At 61.1% G+C, this 14,284-nt stretch overlaps 1 protein-coding gene across 2 annotated transcripts in view; it reads right to left on the reverse strand.

Moving 5' to 3' along the window:
- RRBP1 (ribosome binding protein 1) overlaps positions 1 to 14,284 on the reverse strand; it is a 65,677-nt gene that overhangs the window by 4,311 nt on the left and 47,082 nt on the right. For both annotated transcript variants that reach the window (XR_014832851.1, XM_021078037.2), the window contains exons 6-18: positions 13,753 to 13,871; positions 11,587 to 11,740; positions 9,692 to 9,830; positions 7,704 to 7,873; positions 7,550 to 7,584; positions 4,880 to 4,970; positions 4,299 to 4,391; positions 2,431 to 2,523; positions 2,272 to 2,352; positions 2,033 to 2,122; positions 1,388 to 1,480; positions 903 to 974; positions 264 to 359 (exon numbers count right to left, since the gene is read on the reverse strand). Coding sequence is in view for 1 of the 2 variants with exons in the window: in XM_021078037.2 (XP_020933696.2) it covers positions 264 to 359; positions 903 to 974; positions 1,388 to 1,480; positions 2,033 to 2,122; positions 2,272 to 2,352; positions 2,431 to 2,523; positions 4,299 to 4,391; positions 4,880 to 4,970; positions 7,550 to 7,584; positions 7,704 to 7,873; positions 9,692 to 9,830; positions 11,587 to 11,740; positions 13,753 to 13,871 (1,326 nt within the window). In the remaining variant the exon portion in view is untranslated. The remainder of the gene's footprint in view (positions 1 to 263; positions 360 to 902; positions 975 to 1,387; positions 1,481 to 2,032; positions 2,123 to 2,271; positions 2,353 to 2,430; positions 2,524 to 4,298; positions 4,392 to 4,879; positions 4,971 to 7,549; positions 7,585 to 7,703; positions 7,874 to 9,691; positions 9,831 to 11,586; positions 11,741 to 13,752; positions 13,872 to 14,284) is intronic.

Consider the following 14,284-nt stretch of genomic DNA (forward strand, 5'->3'; position numbering starts at 1 on the left):
TTTGCAAATGTTTACAGATTGTCGTTGGCCAGAATAAGGCCAAAAGTGCGACTGAACCAGAATCGGGGTGGGGGTGGGCAGTGTCAGACTGAAATGCTGGCCCCGCAGAGGCAATGTCACCACCCCAGGTAGAGGAGGTCTGCTGCCAAGCTAACCGGTCTTCACCCCGGCTGGTCCTAACGGCTGGATTTTGCAATCTGCCCCTCAGCTTGGCAGGCCCAAGGGCTAGGGTGCAAGTCCAAGGTCAGGAGGTGGCCACTCACCCCTGCCACCTCCTTGGCGTAGCTCTGGCACTCGGCGCTGGCGGCTGCCATGTGCTTCTCCAGCTCCGCCTCCAGATGCGAAGTGTGCTCCCTCACCTGGACACACGTGCGAGTCAGAGGTCTGCAGCTGGCCAGCGAGGAGCAGGGCGACAAGGCCGGGGGGTTGAAGGGAAGGGGGCCACAAGGCCAGAGGGATGGGATGAGGAGACGGGGCAACGGGGCTGGCTGGCCCTGGGATGAAGGCTACCAGGCCTCCGAGGCCAGGGAGGAGTGAGAGGCGCCCGCAAGGGCCATGGAATCCGGCGCCCTGGGGCTTGACCAGTCCTCAGACCTCAGCAGCTCAGGGATTTATTTACTCGAGAGCTCGGCACCCCTGGACCTGCTCTGAGGCTGGGACAGGCTGAGGAGCCTAGCAGGGCCACCTTGTAGCGTCTCCTGGTTCACAAGGCCACAGCAGAAGCCACGGTTCTCCAGGGCCCGGCGTGCTGCCTCCAGCCACTCGTGGCAGTAATGGCTCATTAAGGACAAGCAGGGCTGACAAGATCCTGGAGCTTCTTTTAAGACCCGTGGCGCCTGGGGGAAGGCGACTAAAGGAAGCCCTTGAGGGCACATCTCTCACAGGACAGAGCCCGCACGTACCTGATCTGAACTTTCAAGTTCCCCTTTTAGCTTCTCGATGACCTCTTCGAGATGTTTCACTGTAACTCGTGACTATGGAGCGAAGGGAAGACCCCGTCAGACACGAGCCCTAGCGGAGGGGGATCCTGCCTGGACGTAGTAGCACCATGGCTCCTAACCCTGTGCCGGACCCAGCAGGCCGGGCCCCGCCTCAGGACACCCAGTAGTGCCCCCTCTGTCCCCCCCAACACCCCCGAATGTGACCAGCAGCCTCTTCCTGGGAGAGGGGGTCTCTCTGAGGCCAGGAGTCAGCTGTCACTCTGCAATCACACTTTATGTGGGGCCACCAAGACAGCAAACACGACTCCTGTCTCCCCGGTGAGCCGGGTAACTCAGCGGTGTCCACCCTGGATCTCACAGAATTCTGAACCTGCTGCTGACCTGATGAATCTAAATCTGGGTTCCGAGGGAGGACGGACCCTGGGGAGCCCTGGGACCGCCCATACCTTCTGGAGCTCCTCCTCCGTGGTGCTGACTCGCGCCTTCCACACCTGCTCCTCCTCCTCCACGCTCTTCTGCAGGTCCTTGAGCATCCCCTCCTGTGGGGCGGGTGGTGAGCAGGGCCTTGGGGTGCCCCCACCCCGCACCTTCCCATCCACCTGCCTCCCCCGGGGTGACCACCTCTGGGTGACCACCTGGCCGCCAGCGCAGCCCTGCTCTGACCCCTCCCAGACAGTCCTGTGGGGAGGAAGGTGGGCACTGGCCAGTGTGCGAGCGAGGCCAGAGGACTCTCCTCTCTGATGGGTTTGCCACCAGCACTGGCCTCGGTGGCCCAGGACATGGACAATAGGACAGGGCTGATCAGAGGGAGAGGGATGGACCTAGCATGGCTCTTGGAATCACAGGAGTGTGGTTTCAAGCCAGCGTCAGCCAAATGCCGCCCCTTTCCTTTCCCAGACTGTGCGAAGACAGCCGAGCCCAGATCTTCAACCTGAGCGCACCCCTTTTACCACCCAGCCAAAGAAAGGAGGCCAGAGGGGGCAGTGACTCTTGCAAGGCGCCAGAGAACCAGCGTTCGAGCCCAGGCTCTCTTCCCGCCGGGCCTTCCCACCCCACCTGCCTCTGCCCTGCTCCCTGCCTGCGCGCCTCACCGTCTCAGCCAGGATGGTGCGGTACTGGTCGCACTCGGCCTGCAGGCTGCTCTGGGTCTCCTCCGCCTCCCTCAGCTTGGAGGCCAGGTCCTGAGGACAGAGGGCAGAACAGGGGTCTCTGAGCCAAACGCAAAGGTTTCGCCTAGCTGCCCGATGACCGGCTCAGGCACCCTCCTGACCCAGAGGCCAGGGAGAGCGCGAGGGACCGAGGGACAGCAGCCACTGGAGGGGGCGCTCACCGAGGGCTCCGTGTTCACTGGTGGCTGCTTCAGCAGCTCGGGGCCTTTCTCTTTGACCTCCTGCAGCCACTCGGCGTAACTCTGCAACAAAAATGTTCCAGGTTGGGCGGAACACGCCCCACACAGAGTGGGGTCCCCGGGGGCCATGTCCCCTCCTACCTGGTGGGCTGAGACGGACAGAGCTGGGAGCAGGGCCAGCAGGGCCTCCTTGGTCTGGGCCTCAGTCAGGCTGAGCTGCTTCTCTGACTCCTCCTGGGAGGGTTAGGGGGGTTGTGGTGGTCACCAAGGAGCTTTGGGCAGCACCCCACGGAGAGGAGTGTCCACCCCAGGAAGGCCGCCCCCAGCTCTTCAGGGGATGGACAAGGATGGAAGGAGACCAGTGGTGGCTCTGTGGGGCCAATGGGGGAGCAGGGATAGGGGTGGGTGGTGGCTGACCTTAGAGGCCAAGTTCTGGCCATGCCAGCCCAGGCTGGGGAACACTGAACAGACTCAGCTGTAAGGAAGAGGGATGCTGGGCAGGTGCAGGTTCCCCCACCCTGGAGACACTCAGGCTCAGGTCTCCATTCTGCATGTGCATGTGGGGCGGGGGTGGGGATGGGTGGGGGAGGGGGAAAGGCGTGACTCCCAGCAGCCACAGAGTCAGCAGCTATTGTAGCCCTGGGGGGTGGGCGGGAGTCCGTGGTCCCACTGTGCAGGGGGGTGCCGTTTGGTTGGGGTTCTGGCTCTCTGAAGCCTGCCCCAGGCACCATCCTGCAGTTGTGCTGGCCAGAGGCCCATCCATCCTTCTTGATGCTCCCAGTCAAAGTAAGAGAAAAGAGGCAGAGAAGGAGGGAAGCGGCCTGCGAGGACAGTGCCGTCCCTGGGGACAGACCCCCCTACCATGCCCTGTCCGGCGGGGGGTGGGTGGGTGGGGTGGCTGCAAGAGACTTCCGGCTGAAAGTCCTATCTGATAACCTCTCCCCAGGGCCTGAAAACAGAGGCTGCACTAGGAACTCCCAGATCAGAGCTGGCAAGGAGGTTCTGGAATGTGGCACAGAGATGGCTGACAAGCGGATGCCTTAACCTGGCCCCAGCACCCACAGGGCCTGGACTCAAGTCTCAGAAGCCGACCCTTGGCTCGCTCAGCAATGCACAGACTTATGCCCGCGGCCTGGTGGGGACCCCTGACCCTGTGACCATGATTCAGGTGCCCCGTCACGGAGTCCAAGGCAGGGGCCGAGGACCCAGGGGCCAGCTCCTGTCTTTATTTGGCTATGTGACCACAAGTCAGGTGGCTTGTGCATTTGCCACAGATAGGCACCCAGGTCACATCTGGGGAATCTAAGTACAGCTCCACAGTGGACCCGAAGCCAGCCCCTCACCCTGCCTCTCAGAGCCTCACTGACAAAAACTCAAGCTTCCTGGGATGTCTTGTCAAAGTCACTGCAAACCTACGGTAACAGGACAGGCACTGCCTCTGCATGAGAGGATGGGGGGAGGGCAGGGCCGGCTCCCGGGGCCTCATTGGCATGGGAACCTGTGGCCAAAGGGGGTGGGTGAGGCCCTACTTGCTGTCACCGCCCATGTCTGGCCAAGGCCCCGGACACGGACAGGCCTACACCTGCTACACTCCCCGCCCCCCGGCCCCAAGGACCTGGGCCTAAGCACCTGCTGCTACAGATTCTTCTTCCCTGAAAACTCAATCCTGGAGCCTCCCGGGCCAGGAGGGCAGGGGCCTAAGGAAGCAGTGGACTGTTCAGATGGAGAAGAGTAACATGAAGAAAGTCTACACAGACAGACCGTCCCGGGCCCACCCAGAGGCAGGGTTCGGGGCCCAGCAGAGGAAAAGCAGACGAGGGCTTGCTGCTTCCTCCATCGGCAGGAGAGACGGGCAAGGAGGGCGGGTGAGCAAGAAGATGCTGTGGCTCAGGCACCGGGAGGATTTCTGAGATGCTCTAAGGCCGCAACCGCACAGCCTTAGAGCTTTTGTGTGTTTTGTGTGGTCTGCTTAGCAGGTTGACTGAGGCCAGTGTGGTGCCGACACTGACCTTGGCCTGGGTCAGAGAGCGCAACTTCTCCTCACAGGCCCTCTCGGCCGAGGCCACGGCCTCCATCGCCTTCCAGTTCTTCTCTCGGAGGTCCTGGGGGTGGAGATGGGAGAGGGTCAAGAGCCAGGCCGGCTGGCTGGTCTCCGGAGTAGGGAGAAGCCTACCTAGTCCTCCCCAGCAGCACTGGCCTGGGCAGCTCTGGCCTCGGCTGTGGCCTGTGGTGTCCTCGCAGTGAGACTCGTCTGAAGGAGTGTGTGGGGGGTGGTCAGCCCGGCTCCTCAGAGAGGGTCCTGGACCAAATGGCTGCTCTGACCCAGCCAGGCCCAGGGCAGTGCAGGAGGGGTTCTGGGGAAGAGCTGGAGGGCCTGGGTGCTGGGGGCAGGCTGGCGGGGGGACGACACAGCGGAGGCTCCTGTGTACTCTTGCAGGAGCACTGGGCTCCTAGGCCTGGTCTGATGCCAGGTGACCATGTGACCAAGCGAACTGGTGGGAGGTGGGACCCGAGGGGGAGGGGGCCCCTCACTCCCCTTGGGGAGCGGTCGCCGAGCCCCTTCCCATCATGCAGGCGCCCCAACACTCACGTTGTTCTTTGCTTTCTGCTGCTCGACCGCCTCCTTGAGCTCTGTGGCTTCCTTCTCCAGACACCACACCTGTGACTCCAGCTCCATGAGGCTGAAGGGACATGCAATGTCACTGCTGGGCTCCAAGGGCCCGCAGCCCCCCTGGTCCTGTCCCGAGGGACCCCTTCCTTGGCCTGGGACTGTGGTCAAGCCCTTCCCTTCACAGGGCACAGGTTTCAGGGGAGCCCAAGCAGCCACCCCAGCACCTCCTCCAAGTGCCAAGGCACAGAGGTCACCAGAGTCCCACTTGGTGACACTAGCTGTTGGGACAGCAGAGGTCAGAGCAGCCACGGTGGCCAGTGCAGGGGTGGACCCCAGACAAGTTTTCGGACACTTTTTCTTCTGGTGAACTGAGCCCTGTTGCCTGGTCCTGCTCTGTCCCACAGCACGTGTCAGCCGGCCCTTCTCTGTGGCCACACCTGCCCTTGAAAGTCACAGGCTGGGGCTTCTCCTAGACACCTGGGCTGGAGCCACACACAGCACCATCACCTGCACACCATCAAGTAGCTCCCGCTGGGGGCAGGGGGACATCCTTTGTCCAAACCTAGTAACTGGGACTCAGAGGCAGCTCCTCAGGCCCGAGCCGGACTCCGCGGGACCGCCCCAGCCTTCCCTGCTTCTCTCTAGACTCAGAGCCCAGTGGCCTCCGTCCACCCCCATCACCCAGAAAGCAAGGGGTGGACGCTGCTAGGGCTACACTGGCTGTTCTGAGAAGGAGGCTTCAAATGACACTAGTAGGTCACCTCTGCGTTCAGGTCTGGGACAGGGGAGGCCTGGGGACACAAGAAATCTGAAGTCTGGAAGCCCAGATGCTTCCAGAAGCAGCACAACTACAACGGCCCTGGGGGTGGAAGGGAAGCCCCATCGAGGGCGGCCCCAGGTGGGGACACACACCTGTATTTATCGTGGGCCGTGGCGAAACACTGAGAAATGGCACTCTAATAACACACGGCAGGACGGAACAGACCTTTCGCCCTCCCAACGCCCTCCATGGCACCACCTCGTTATTCTAAACAGTTTGCGTCTGGCCTTGAAGACAGCTGCTGACTTCCTGGATGTTGGTTTTAGGCCACAGAGCCTGACCCCACCCTCAAAGCTCCACTGGGATCTTCCCAGCTCCCTCCTCCAGCCGCCTGCATCAGGCAGCAGCCAGCTGCCTGCAAATTGCCACGAGAGCGTCCCCAAAGGCACGGGGCCTTGAGGAAAGAGAAGCAGCAGGCTGGGGGTGAGGAGGTGCTGACAGTCACCTCCTGGTGGTCACTGCCCCTGTTCCAGGACGTCCAGGGCTGGACCCCTCATCTCCACCCCAGAACAGGATGGCCTGGCCTAGACACAACTCTAAGATAAACAGTCCAGGAGTTCCTGTTGTGGCGCAGTGGTTAATGAATCTGACTAGGAACCATGAGGTTGCGGGTTCGATCCCTGGCCCCACTCAGTGGGTTAAGGATCCGGCGTTGCTGTGAGCTCTGGTGTAGGCCGGTGGCTACAGTTCCGATTCGACCCCTAGCCTGGGAACCTCCATATACCACAGGAGTGGCCCAAGAAATTGCAAAAAGACACACACACACAAAAAGATAAACAGTCCAAGAAGGAAATTTTAAAAACCCCTAATTTGGCCAAACATCCGCATGATGCAAAAAAACTAGACTCAACCCTATTTGCAACATGACTTAAGTACCTAGTCATTAGCTGTTTGATCCAAGAATCTGATCTTAAAATACAAGAGCAAAAGCCTAAACAAACACAACCTCGCTACCCCTACAAGCACCACGAGAAACAAAGTTCACCTGAGCTTTCCAGAAAGGCGCACAGAGAGGCTTTGCTACTGAGTGTCCTGCACGGCATTCTAGGGCCACTGAGAGGCTGGCTTCTTCCCCAGCCCCCAAACCAGAGTTGGAGGCCAGGGAACACGGGCCATGCTGGGGAGGCACAGGGAGGTGACTCGCTGGCAGTGGCAGCCAGAACAAGGGGGTCCGGTAGGCGGACAGCCCAGGACATGACCAATAGCTGCCTGGTGACGGAGGACACCTCTACGCCTCAGCCCACGAGGCTGCCTCGTGGACCTGCCCGGCCATGGCAGCCAGGACACGCAAACCCGTGGGCATCTGCTGAGGGACACAAAATCTGGAGGTGACCGTCCCAAGGACTCACGCCCCCTAGCTTGAGGCGCCCCCGTCAGGTCTCAGCAACAGCAAACTCGCATTCTGAGCACGCCTGGGGTGGGGCCACGGGAGTTACCTCACCCCGCCCTGCGCCCCGGCCGGCTGCGGACCTTGGCACGTCCTCATCTGTACACAGAGTCTGGGCAACCTCCCAGGTTCTCCATTCTGCGTGGGTAACCATTCTCTTGTTTGAGTTATGACCTCAGCCCCTAAAACCGCACCCTACAGACCTTCCCAGTCCTTCCCATGGAGAGAAGGACAGATGGATGGATGGACAGAGGACAGACAGCAGGAGGCCCATGCTCCCTGGCGAGGCCCAGCCACTCTCCATCCAGCCCCGCTGCTCCAGGGGCAGGGAGCTCCATGCGAGGCTGCCTTCTTTCCTGACCACGCTGCCCAGGCTGTCACTGGAGGGACAGCGGACAGGTGGGGGTCTCAAAGGGGCTCCTCCCCGGTGATGCCCTCTTACCGGGCCTGCTGCTGGTCGGCCTCCGCTCGGCTGGCCTGGAATGAGAGACAGAGCCCCATGGTCACCATGACACGCCTCGGCGGCAAGTGGTCAGGGCAGGTGGGGTCTCGCGGGCTCCTCCGCCCCTCCTGTCGCCCAGGGGAAGGCGGCTGACCTGGGCGTCCTGGGCCTGGCTCGCTTCCAGTAGGGCCTCGATGGAGCGGATCCTGTCTGTGAGCTGTGAGTTCTCCGCCCTGGCCTCGTCCAGCTGCCCCCGGAGACCACTCAGCTCCTCGCGCTTGCCTCTCACCTCCGCCTCGGAGGACTGCAGCTTGCTGTGCAGCTCTGGGGACAAGGGGAGGTGGAGGGTCAGGGCAGGGAAGGCCGGGGATGGGGGGCGGCACCTCCATGTTGCCGGGCAGGCTCTGAGCCCCGGGCATCTCATCAGCTGGTGGAGAAAGCCATGCCCTGGCTCTGTCCACGAGGACTCACTTGGGTAGAAGTGATCTTCACCCTCAGATCACTCAGGAAAGTGATGGAAATCTAGAATGGATTTCAGTGGCAGTTTCTAGAAACTTCCTCTTTAGGTGATTGGCGCATGTTGCTGAGACCAAGAGCAGGAGGCTTCCTGGGGTGTGACCTCCTCTAAGTCTCACGGCTCTGAACGTCATGCCATCCCTGCATGACTCTGCACAGCCCCCCACCCTGGTCTCACCCCCAAAACCCAGGCTCAGCCACTAGCCGCTTCCAGACGGAGCTTCCGTTTGGAGCTCTGCGTAGGCGACCTCACTGGTCTCATCACGGCCACTCTCTCATCTCTGAGGCCCGTGGATACAACACCCACTCCTGCCGAATCCTGACCAGCGCCTCTGAGACTGCCTGTGCCCAGCCCCGTCCCTGGGCCACTCCTGCCCTTGGTCCTTTCTCCTCCACCCAGCACCAGAGACGTGCGGCAAGTGCAGACGGGATCACCCTGGCCCCGCGCTGAGCCTCTCGCCACTTCACGCAGCACCCAAGCTCCTCACAGGAAGGTCACCAGGCCCTGCCCATCCGGCCCCACACTAGCCTTCTCCAGCCATGCTTGCTGACCTTCTGGTCTCTATTTCAAGTTCATTCCTATTCTCAGGGCTCTGGACTGGCCATTTCTGCCCTTTCCTGATCTTCGTGAGGAGGGCCTCTTCCCACCACCCAAACCTTGGCTTAAATATTCTTTTTTCCCCAGGGAGGCTTCCCCAGACCACCCCATCTAAAGGCACAACTGGCCCATCACAGCAGGGCTCAGCCAACTGGGCCTGTGGCCACCCCAGGCCACCAGCCTGTTTTCCTAAATAAAGCTTTACTGGCCCAGAGCCAGGCCTGTGTGTCTGTATGCTGTCTCCGGCTGCTTTTGCATCATGTCTGGCCTACGAAGCCAAAACTATTTACTAGTTGGCCTGTCACATACACAGCTTGATGTTTCTGGGACCTGCTCTAGGTCATGTTGGTTACTTGAAGTCTGTTGAACACGGGGCTGTGTGACCTGGTTGACGCCACTCCGTCTACCTGACTGTGCCTGTCTCTCTAGCGGGAAGATGCCTCGACCCCACTGCTTCATCCATTCTCCAAGCCTTGAGCTCCCACGAGAGTGCTCAGCCCATGGCAGTGGCTCTGGAAATACCGGGGAGCAAGTGACTGCGGAGCTGTCACTGGCGCCGTCTGCCCTACTTCTCCAGGGGCCCCCGCTGCCCTAGACTTTGCCACCATCTCCTGATTGAAAAGGCGACCTGTGAGCACAGGGGAACCACAGGCCCACCTTCCCAACCTGGCCTCAGAGGATGCTGAGCTAGAAGAGAAGGCCAGCGACAGCTCAGGAGCACCTGGGCTCCAGGTGGGGGCCCCACAGCAGGTAAGGCTCAAACTGGCAGCACCCTCCACCCCCGCCCCCATCCAGCCCTCACAAGCCCCATCCTCAGACTCCACTTCCCAAATCCAGCCCCTAGGGCTCCACTCCGGACACCCAGGCTCACAGGCCCTGCCCCCTACAGCCAGCCCCTCTGACTCCAGGCCTGAGCTGACCCCGGCACCTCTAGCCTGTCCCTGGCCCTCGCTCACCAGCAGGCTGATGGGTTCTGGCCCCGGCACTGACCCGGCCCCCCCAGAGCCCCGGCCCCACGCCGCCCTCACCGGCCATCTGCAGCTGCTGCTCCTGGGCCTTCTCGGCGTCCGCCCGGAGGCTGGCGTGGCTGGTCTGCGAGAGGCAGAGCTCCCGGCTGACCTCGTCCAGGCGCTTCTGCAGGGCCTCCTCACTCTCCTTGTGAGATGCCTGGGGAGCGGCAGAGGGAAGAGGGCTGTGAGGACGCGGGCAGGAGGCTGGGCCCTCAGTGGGCCCTGCGGTTGAGAGCTCCTCACACCCTGCCATCCCGCACCGCACCGACGACTTTTATAAACCCTCTCGGATTCTCAGGCCAGCTCACCTGCTAGAGGAAGCCAGGAGGTCGCACCCGCCCTGACCTCTGAAGAGCGGGCTCTGGGGAAGGGGCCTCAGTGAAGGAAGGACCGTCAGAGAAAGGAAAAGCCCCGTTCTCACTGTGATGTGTGGCTCAGGGAGACCTCAGGTCTAAGCTGGAGGGTCCCCGGGTGGGACCTGGTAACAACCATTTCTGGCAAGACACTGTCTAGGCATTGTATGTGTGTCAGCCTGGTGAATCTCAGGTGCTGCTGTCACACCCATGTTACAGATGGGGACACTGAGGCTCTGAAATCTGGGGCCCCGCTGTTGACAGGAACAGGGGGCGGGGGGCAGCGACTAGGCAGCCGCTTGCCCCAGCCTCAGTCACTCCTGGCATCTCTGTTGTCCGAGGGGAAGAATGGACTCCGTGTGGCCAGCATTCCTGAGACCTGATGGGAGGAGAGGCTCAGAGTCTGGGGCTTCTGAGTGACAGGGATGGTGATAAGCTGGGCACCAGAGGGGAGGCTGCAGCTCCAGAGGCACCAGAACCACCTGAGAGCCTTGAGAACACAGCCCCTGGCCAGGCCCCAGGGGTTCTGATGCCACCAGTCAGGGTGGCTCCACTTCACAGGACAGTGAACATCTAACCATCCACCTCAGTTCTACCCAAACATTCCCAGCTCTGCTTATCTGTCCTTTTTCTCTGAGACCCTTGCACACACTTGGATACCAGTCTTACAATTTTGTGTTTGTTGTTCTAGTTCCTTCCATAAACTGCCCCATCGTCCCACGTGCTACAGCCTAGCTCCGGTGACCGAGCAGAGCCGGCTCCAGAGCCGTGTGCGTCCCGGGGTTTCCTTGTTCTCACAAGAAGCTACAAACAGCATGTATGTTCCCCACACCTGTGACAACTGCCCCCTAGCCTGGTCATCCTGCCTGAACCAGGCCAGTGGGGGGGATGCAGAAGTCGTCAGGTCAATGGGCAGCAAGGCACCCCAGGCCGAAGGGCCACTGGAGGCTGCCCAGTGCCCTCCGGGGTGGGGCTGGGGGTGGAGGCACGATCTTCCTCCCTCTGGAGAAGAGGCATCCTCCTGGGAAAACATGAGCTGAGGCCACATCCAGAGGCCGAGAAGGAAAAACACCCACCTGGCCTTGAAGCCAGAGGCTGCGTTCACTGTGGCCTGGCTACGCTGGAGCTGTGAGGCCGTGGGTGGCGGCAAGTGTGGGAGGTGACACTGCTCTGGGGCTGCCTCGGGGGTTCCACTCCTGGCTCTGTAGGAACTTGGGGGAGTTGCTTAGCTCGGTGCCCTTAGAGTGTGGGTAAATTACAGGTAATAACAGTGCCCTCCTCATGGGGTTACAAGGAGAATTAGCTGAGTTAATGCTTACAATGTGTTTAGAACATGCTTATCAGTACACAGAAGACCCACATTTGATGCTACCTGGTTAACAGTATTAACAAGGCCAAGGTTGAGGGCTCCAGCCCCAACCTGAGTCTCAGCCCCTACCCGAGTTCCCAGCTATCACAGTCACAGCGGGGAAGGGGACACCCTGGCCCACGCCTGCTACGCAAGCGACGCTTGGTGGCTGGGATGAAGGGGGGCATGGAGATGCTGCTACCTGGACTCACCTGCAGCTGCAGGACCTGCTTCTCGAAGGCAGCTGCCTTGGCCTCCAGAGCCTTCCGCTGCTGCTCCTCCTGCCGTGCGGCCTCCGACTTCTCCACCAGCTCCTTGCTGACCTTGCCCAGCTCCTGCCGGAGCTTTGCCAGCTCTGCGTTCTGCCTGCAAGATAGTGAGAAGCCCCCACTAGCTCTGCATTCTGCCTACGAGACAGTGAGAAGCCCCCACTGATGGACAGAAGGCGGCTCACCAGCCCTGAGAGCTGCCCCGGGTGCTGGGAACCAGTGGTCTGAACGTCTCCTCCAGGGCACCCACTCTTTCTTAGGTCACCCAAGTCTTGGAGCCATCCCGGAAGCCCCTTTATGTCATTACCCATGAGGGGTGTGATGTGTTTTGTCGAAGATGCTGTTTCACAAGCACAGTAGATGCGCCACTGGGAGCAAAGACCAAAACACACTAAAGCAGCCTGGGAAGCAGGCTGGCCTGCCCCGCTGTCCTACAGGGCCGGGGGCAGCATCCCATGAGTCCACACACCAGATTCACTGGCCTATTGGACCACAGCCAGGCTGGGCGGAGGGGGGGCTCCGAAGCGGGCGGCTGTGGCACGTTACAGAACAGACCCCTCAACACTGCACAAAAGCTTGGGTGTGGGGATCGGGGAGGAAGTTTAGGAGTGACAGCAAGAGGCTTGACCGACAGGAAAAAGGGGAAACTCAAGACCTGCCCTTTCTGGTGTGAGGGGGTCACTGACTGGCACGTCAGCCTCCTTTCATGAGCACAAGACACCTCTTAAAGGCAGGACAACTGTCCAGCCAAGGGGCCTCTGCAGGGCCTTCAGCACATGCTCTCCTGACAGGAGCCCACATGAGAGGCTGGACCCCAGCATCCTAGGATGGGGTGGGAGGCTGGCTGGGTGGCCCTCTGGGAGGGCCTGGATACTTGTCCCACGTGGCAGAGCTTCCACAGATGGATGGAGTCAGCGGCTGCATCTCAGGGTGACAGGTCTCCGGGCTTTAGAGCGGTCCCCTGCACAAGAAGGAAGCTAGTGTTCTCTGCCCCCACGGTCACCTTCTGCTGTGGATGCTAAGGAAACTGCAGCCACAAACCACCAACCTGGCAACGGGTCAGGACCAAGAAGATGAAGAGGACCTCCTGACAGAAGGGACTGGCTGCAGAGGGTGGCCGGTGACCTCACGCAGAGCCAGTGGGGCTGCCAGAAAAGCAGCCATGTGGGTGCACATTTCGATCTTGGTGCTGCTTGTGGGTGACGCTCTCCCCGCCCACCCCCTGGCTGAAGGACCCCAGGTGCCTTTGCTCTCTGCTCACACCCATCTCCCCTGGGGAAGAGGGGCTGCTCCAGGGATAATGAGAACCCCAGAAAGTCCCTAAAGGCCACTTCAGGCCAAAGAAATGGGAACCAAGAGGAAATGCAGTAGGGCTTCCTGTGGGCCCATCTGCTGAGATGGTGACATTCACACTGCAGGCTCAGAAGACAGCGTCCCTAGCAGGGTGAGGCTAAGCGCTGCCCTCTGGGCAAGTGGTCCCTGGGGGCTTCCCAGAGACGTCCCCACGCTTCAGCTCCTGAGCGGCTATACTGGGCACGAGACCCCCCCACCCCCCGCCCAGTGGCCGGGCTGTGTGTTACCAAACACATCATCACAGCATCAGGAGCAGACGTCCCTCCTGCATGGGGGCCTGACCAGCGGGGATCGGGGTGCTCAGGCTCACGGCAGGTCCTGACATCACGTCAGACCCTGATCTTGGATGGTCAGCTTGGCCTTGATACTCTGGACCAGAACCAGTTTTAAAAAGCTTCACACTGAGATGTTGTGAAGACGACATGAAAGCAAGGTGCCAGGACCAGCCAGGACCAGAGGGGGCTCCACTGACAAGGATGCCAGGAGCTCACTGGCTGGAGCTCATGCACTCTCACGTGGCCCAACCACATGAGGATGCTGGCCACATGAGGCAGGCTTAGGGGCTCAGAACCAGTCCAGAGGTGAAGGGTCAGGACAGAGCCCCTGATGGGCAGGCAAAGACCTGCACAGCCAGCCCAGGTCCACAGGGAGAGGGGGCTGCCCATGGCGGCCTTGCCGGGGGTTGGGGGCCCAGGGACCCTTTCCACCCCAGGCCCTTGGGGAGGTGCCAGAGTGTCTGACAGGGCGCAAGCTTACTTGCTCTCCACCTGGCTCGTGGCCTGGTTCAAGGCGTCCCTCAGGATGGAGTTCTCCTGCTGCAGACGGGCCAGCTGCGCATTGGGGCCATTCTCCAGCTGCTCCTGAAGCGTCCGGATCTGGAAAGTCATTGAAGGGGCATCAGACGCCACTCCTCAGCCTTAGAAAGAGGGCCGCCTCTGGGGCCAGGTTAGCAAGGTCCCAGCCTGCAGACAAAGCCTCGGGGGCTCCGCGGTCTCCGCAAAAGGTGGGGAGGACCCTCAAGAACAGGGGGCCTGAGAACACATGGCCAGGTGCTCAGCCCAGGGCCCCGGACACGCTGCGTGCGCTCGGCCACTGACTGAGGTCATCCAAGTCAACCGTTCTGAGACTCAGCACAAGGCCACAAGCCACAGCCAACGGCTGCCCCAGGAAGCCTCACTTCCTGCCCTTGGACCTCCCACGGTACGACCCACCCCCGAGCAGAGCTCAGGTTGGAGAGGATGAGGCTCAGGGCTCGGACTCTGGCCGGGCTCTGCTGGCCTCAAGCCCC

The sequence above is a fragment of the Sus scrofa genome, chromosome 17 (assembly GCF_054392235.1).
Source record: "Sus scrofa isolate SSC_HxYL_T2T_F1_AM1 chromosome 17, Sscrofa_HxYL_maternal_Yorkshire_Landrace_v2.0, whole genome shotgun sequence".
NCBI classification, from domain to species: domain Eukaryota; kingdom Metazoa; phylum Chordata; class Mammalia; order Artiodactyla; family Suidae; genus Sus; species Sus scrofa.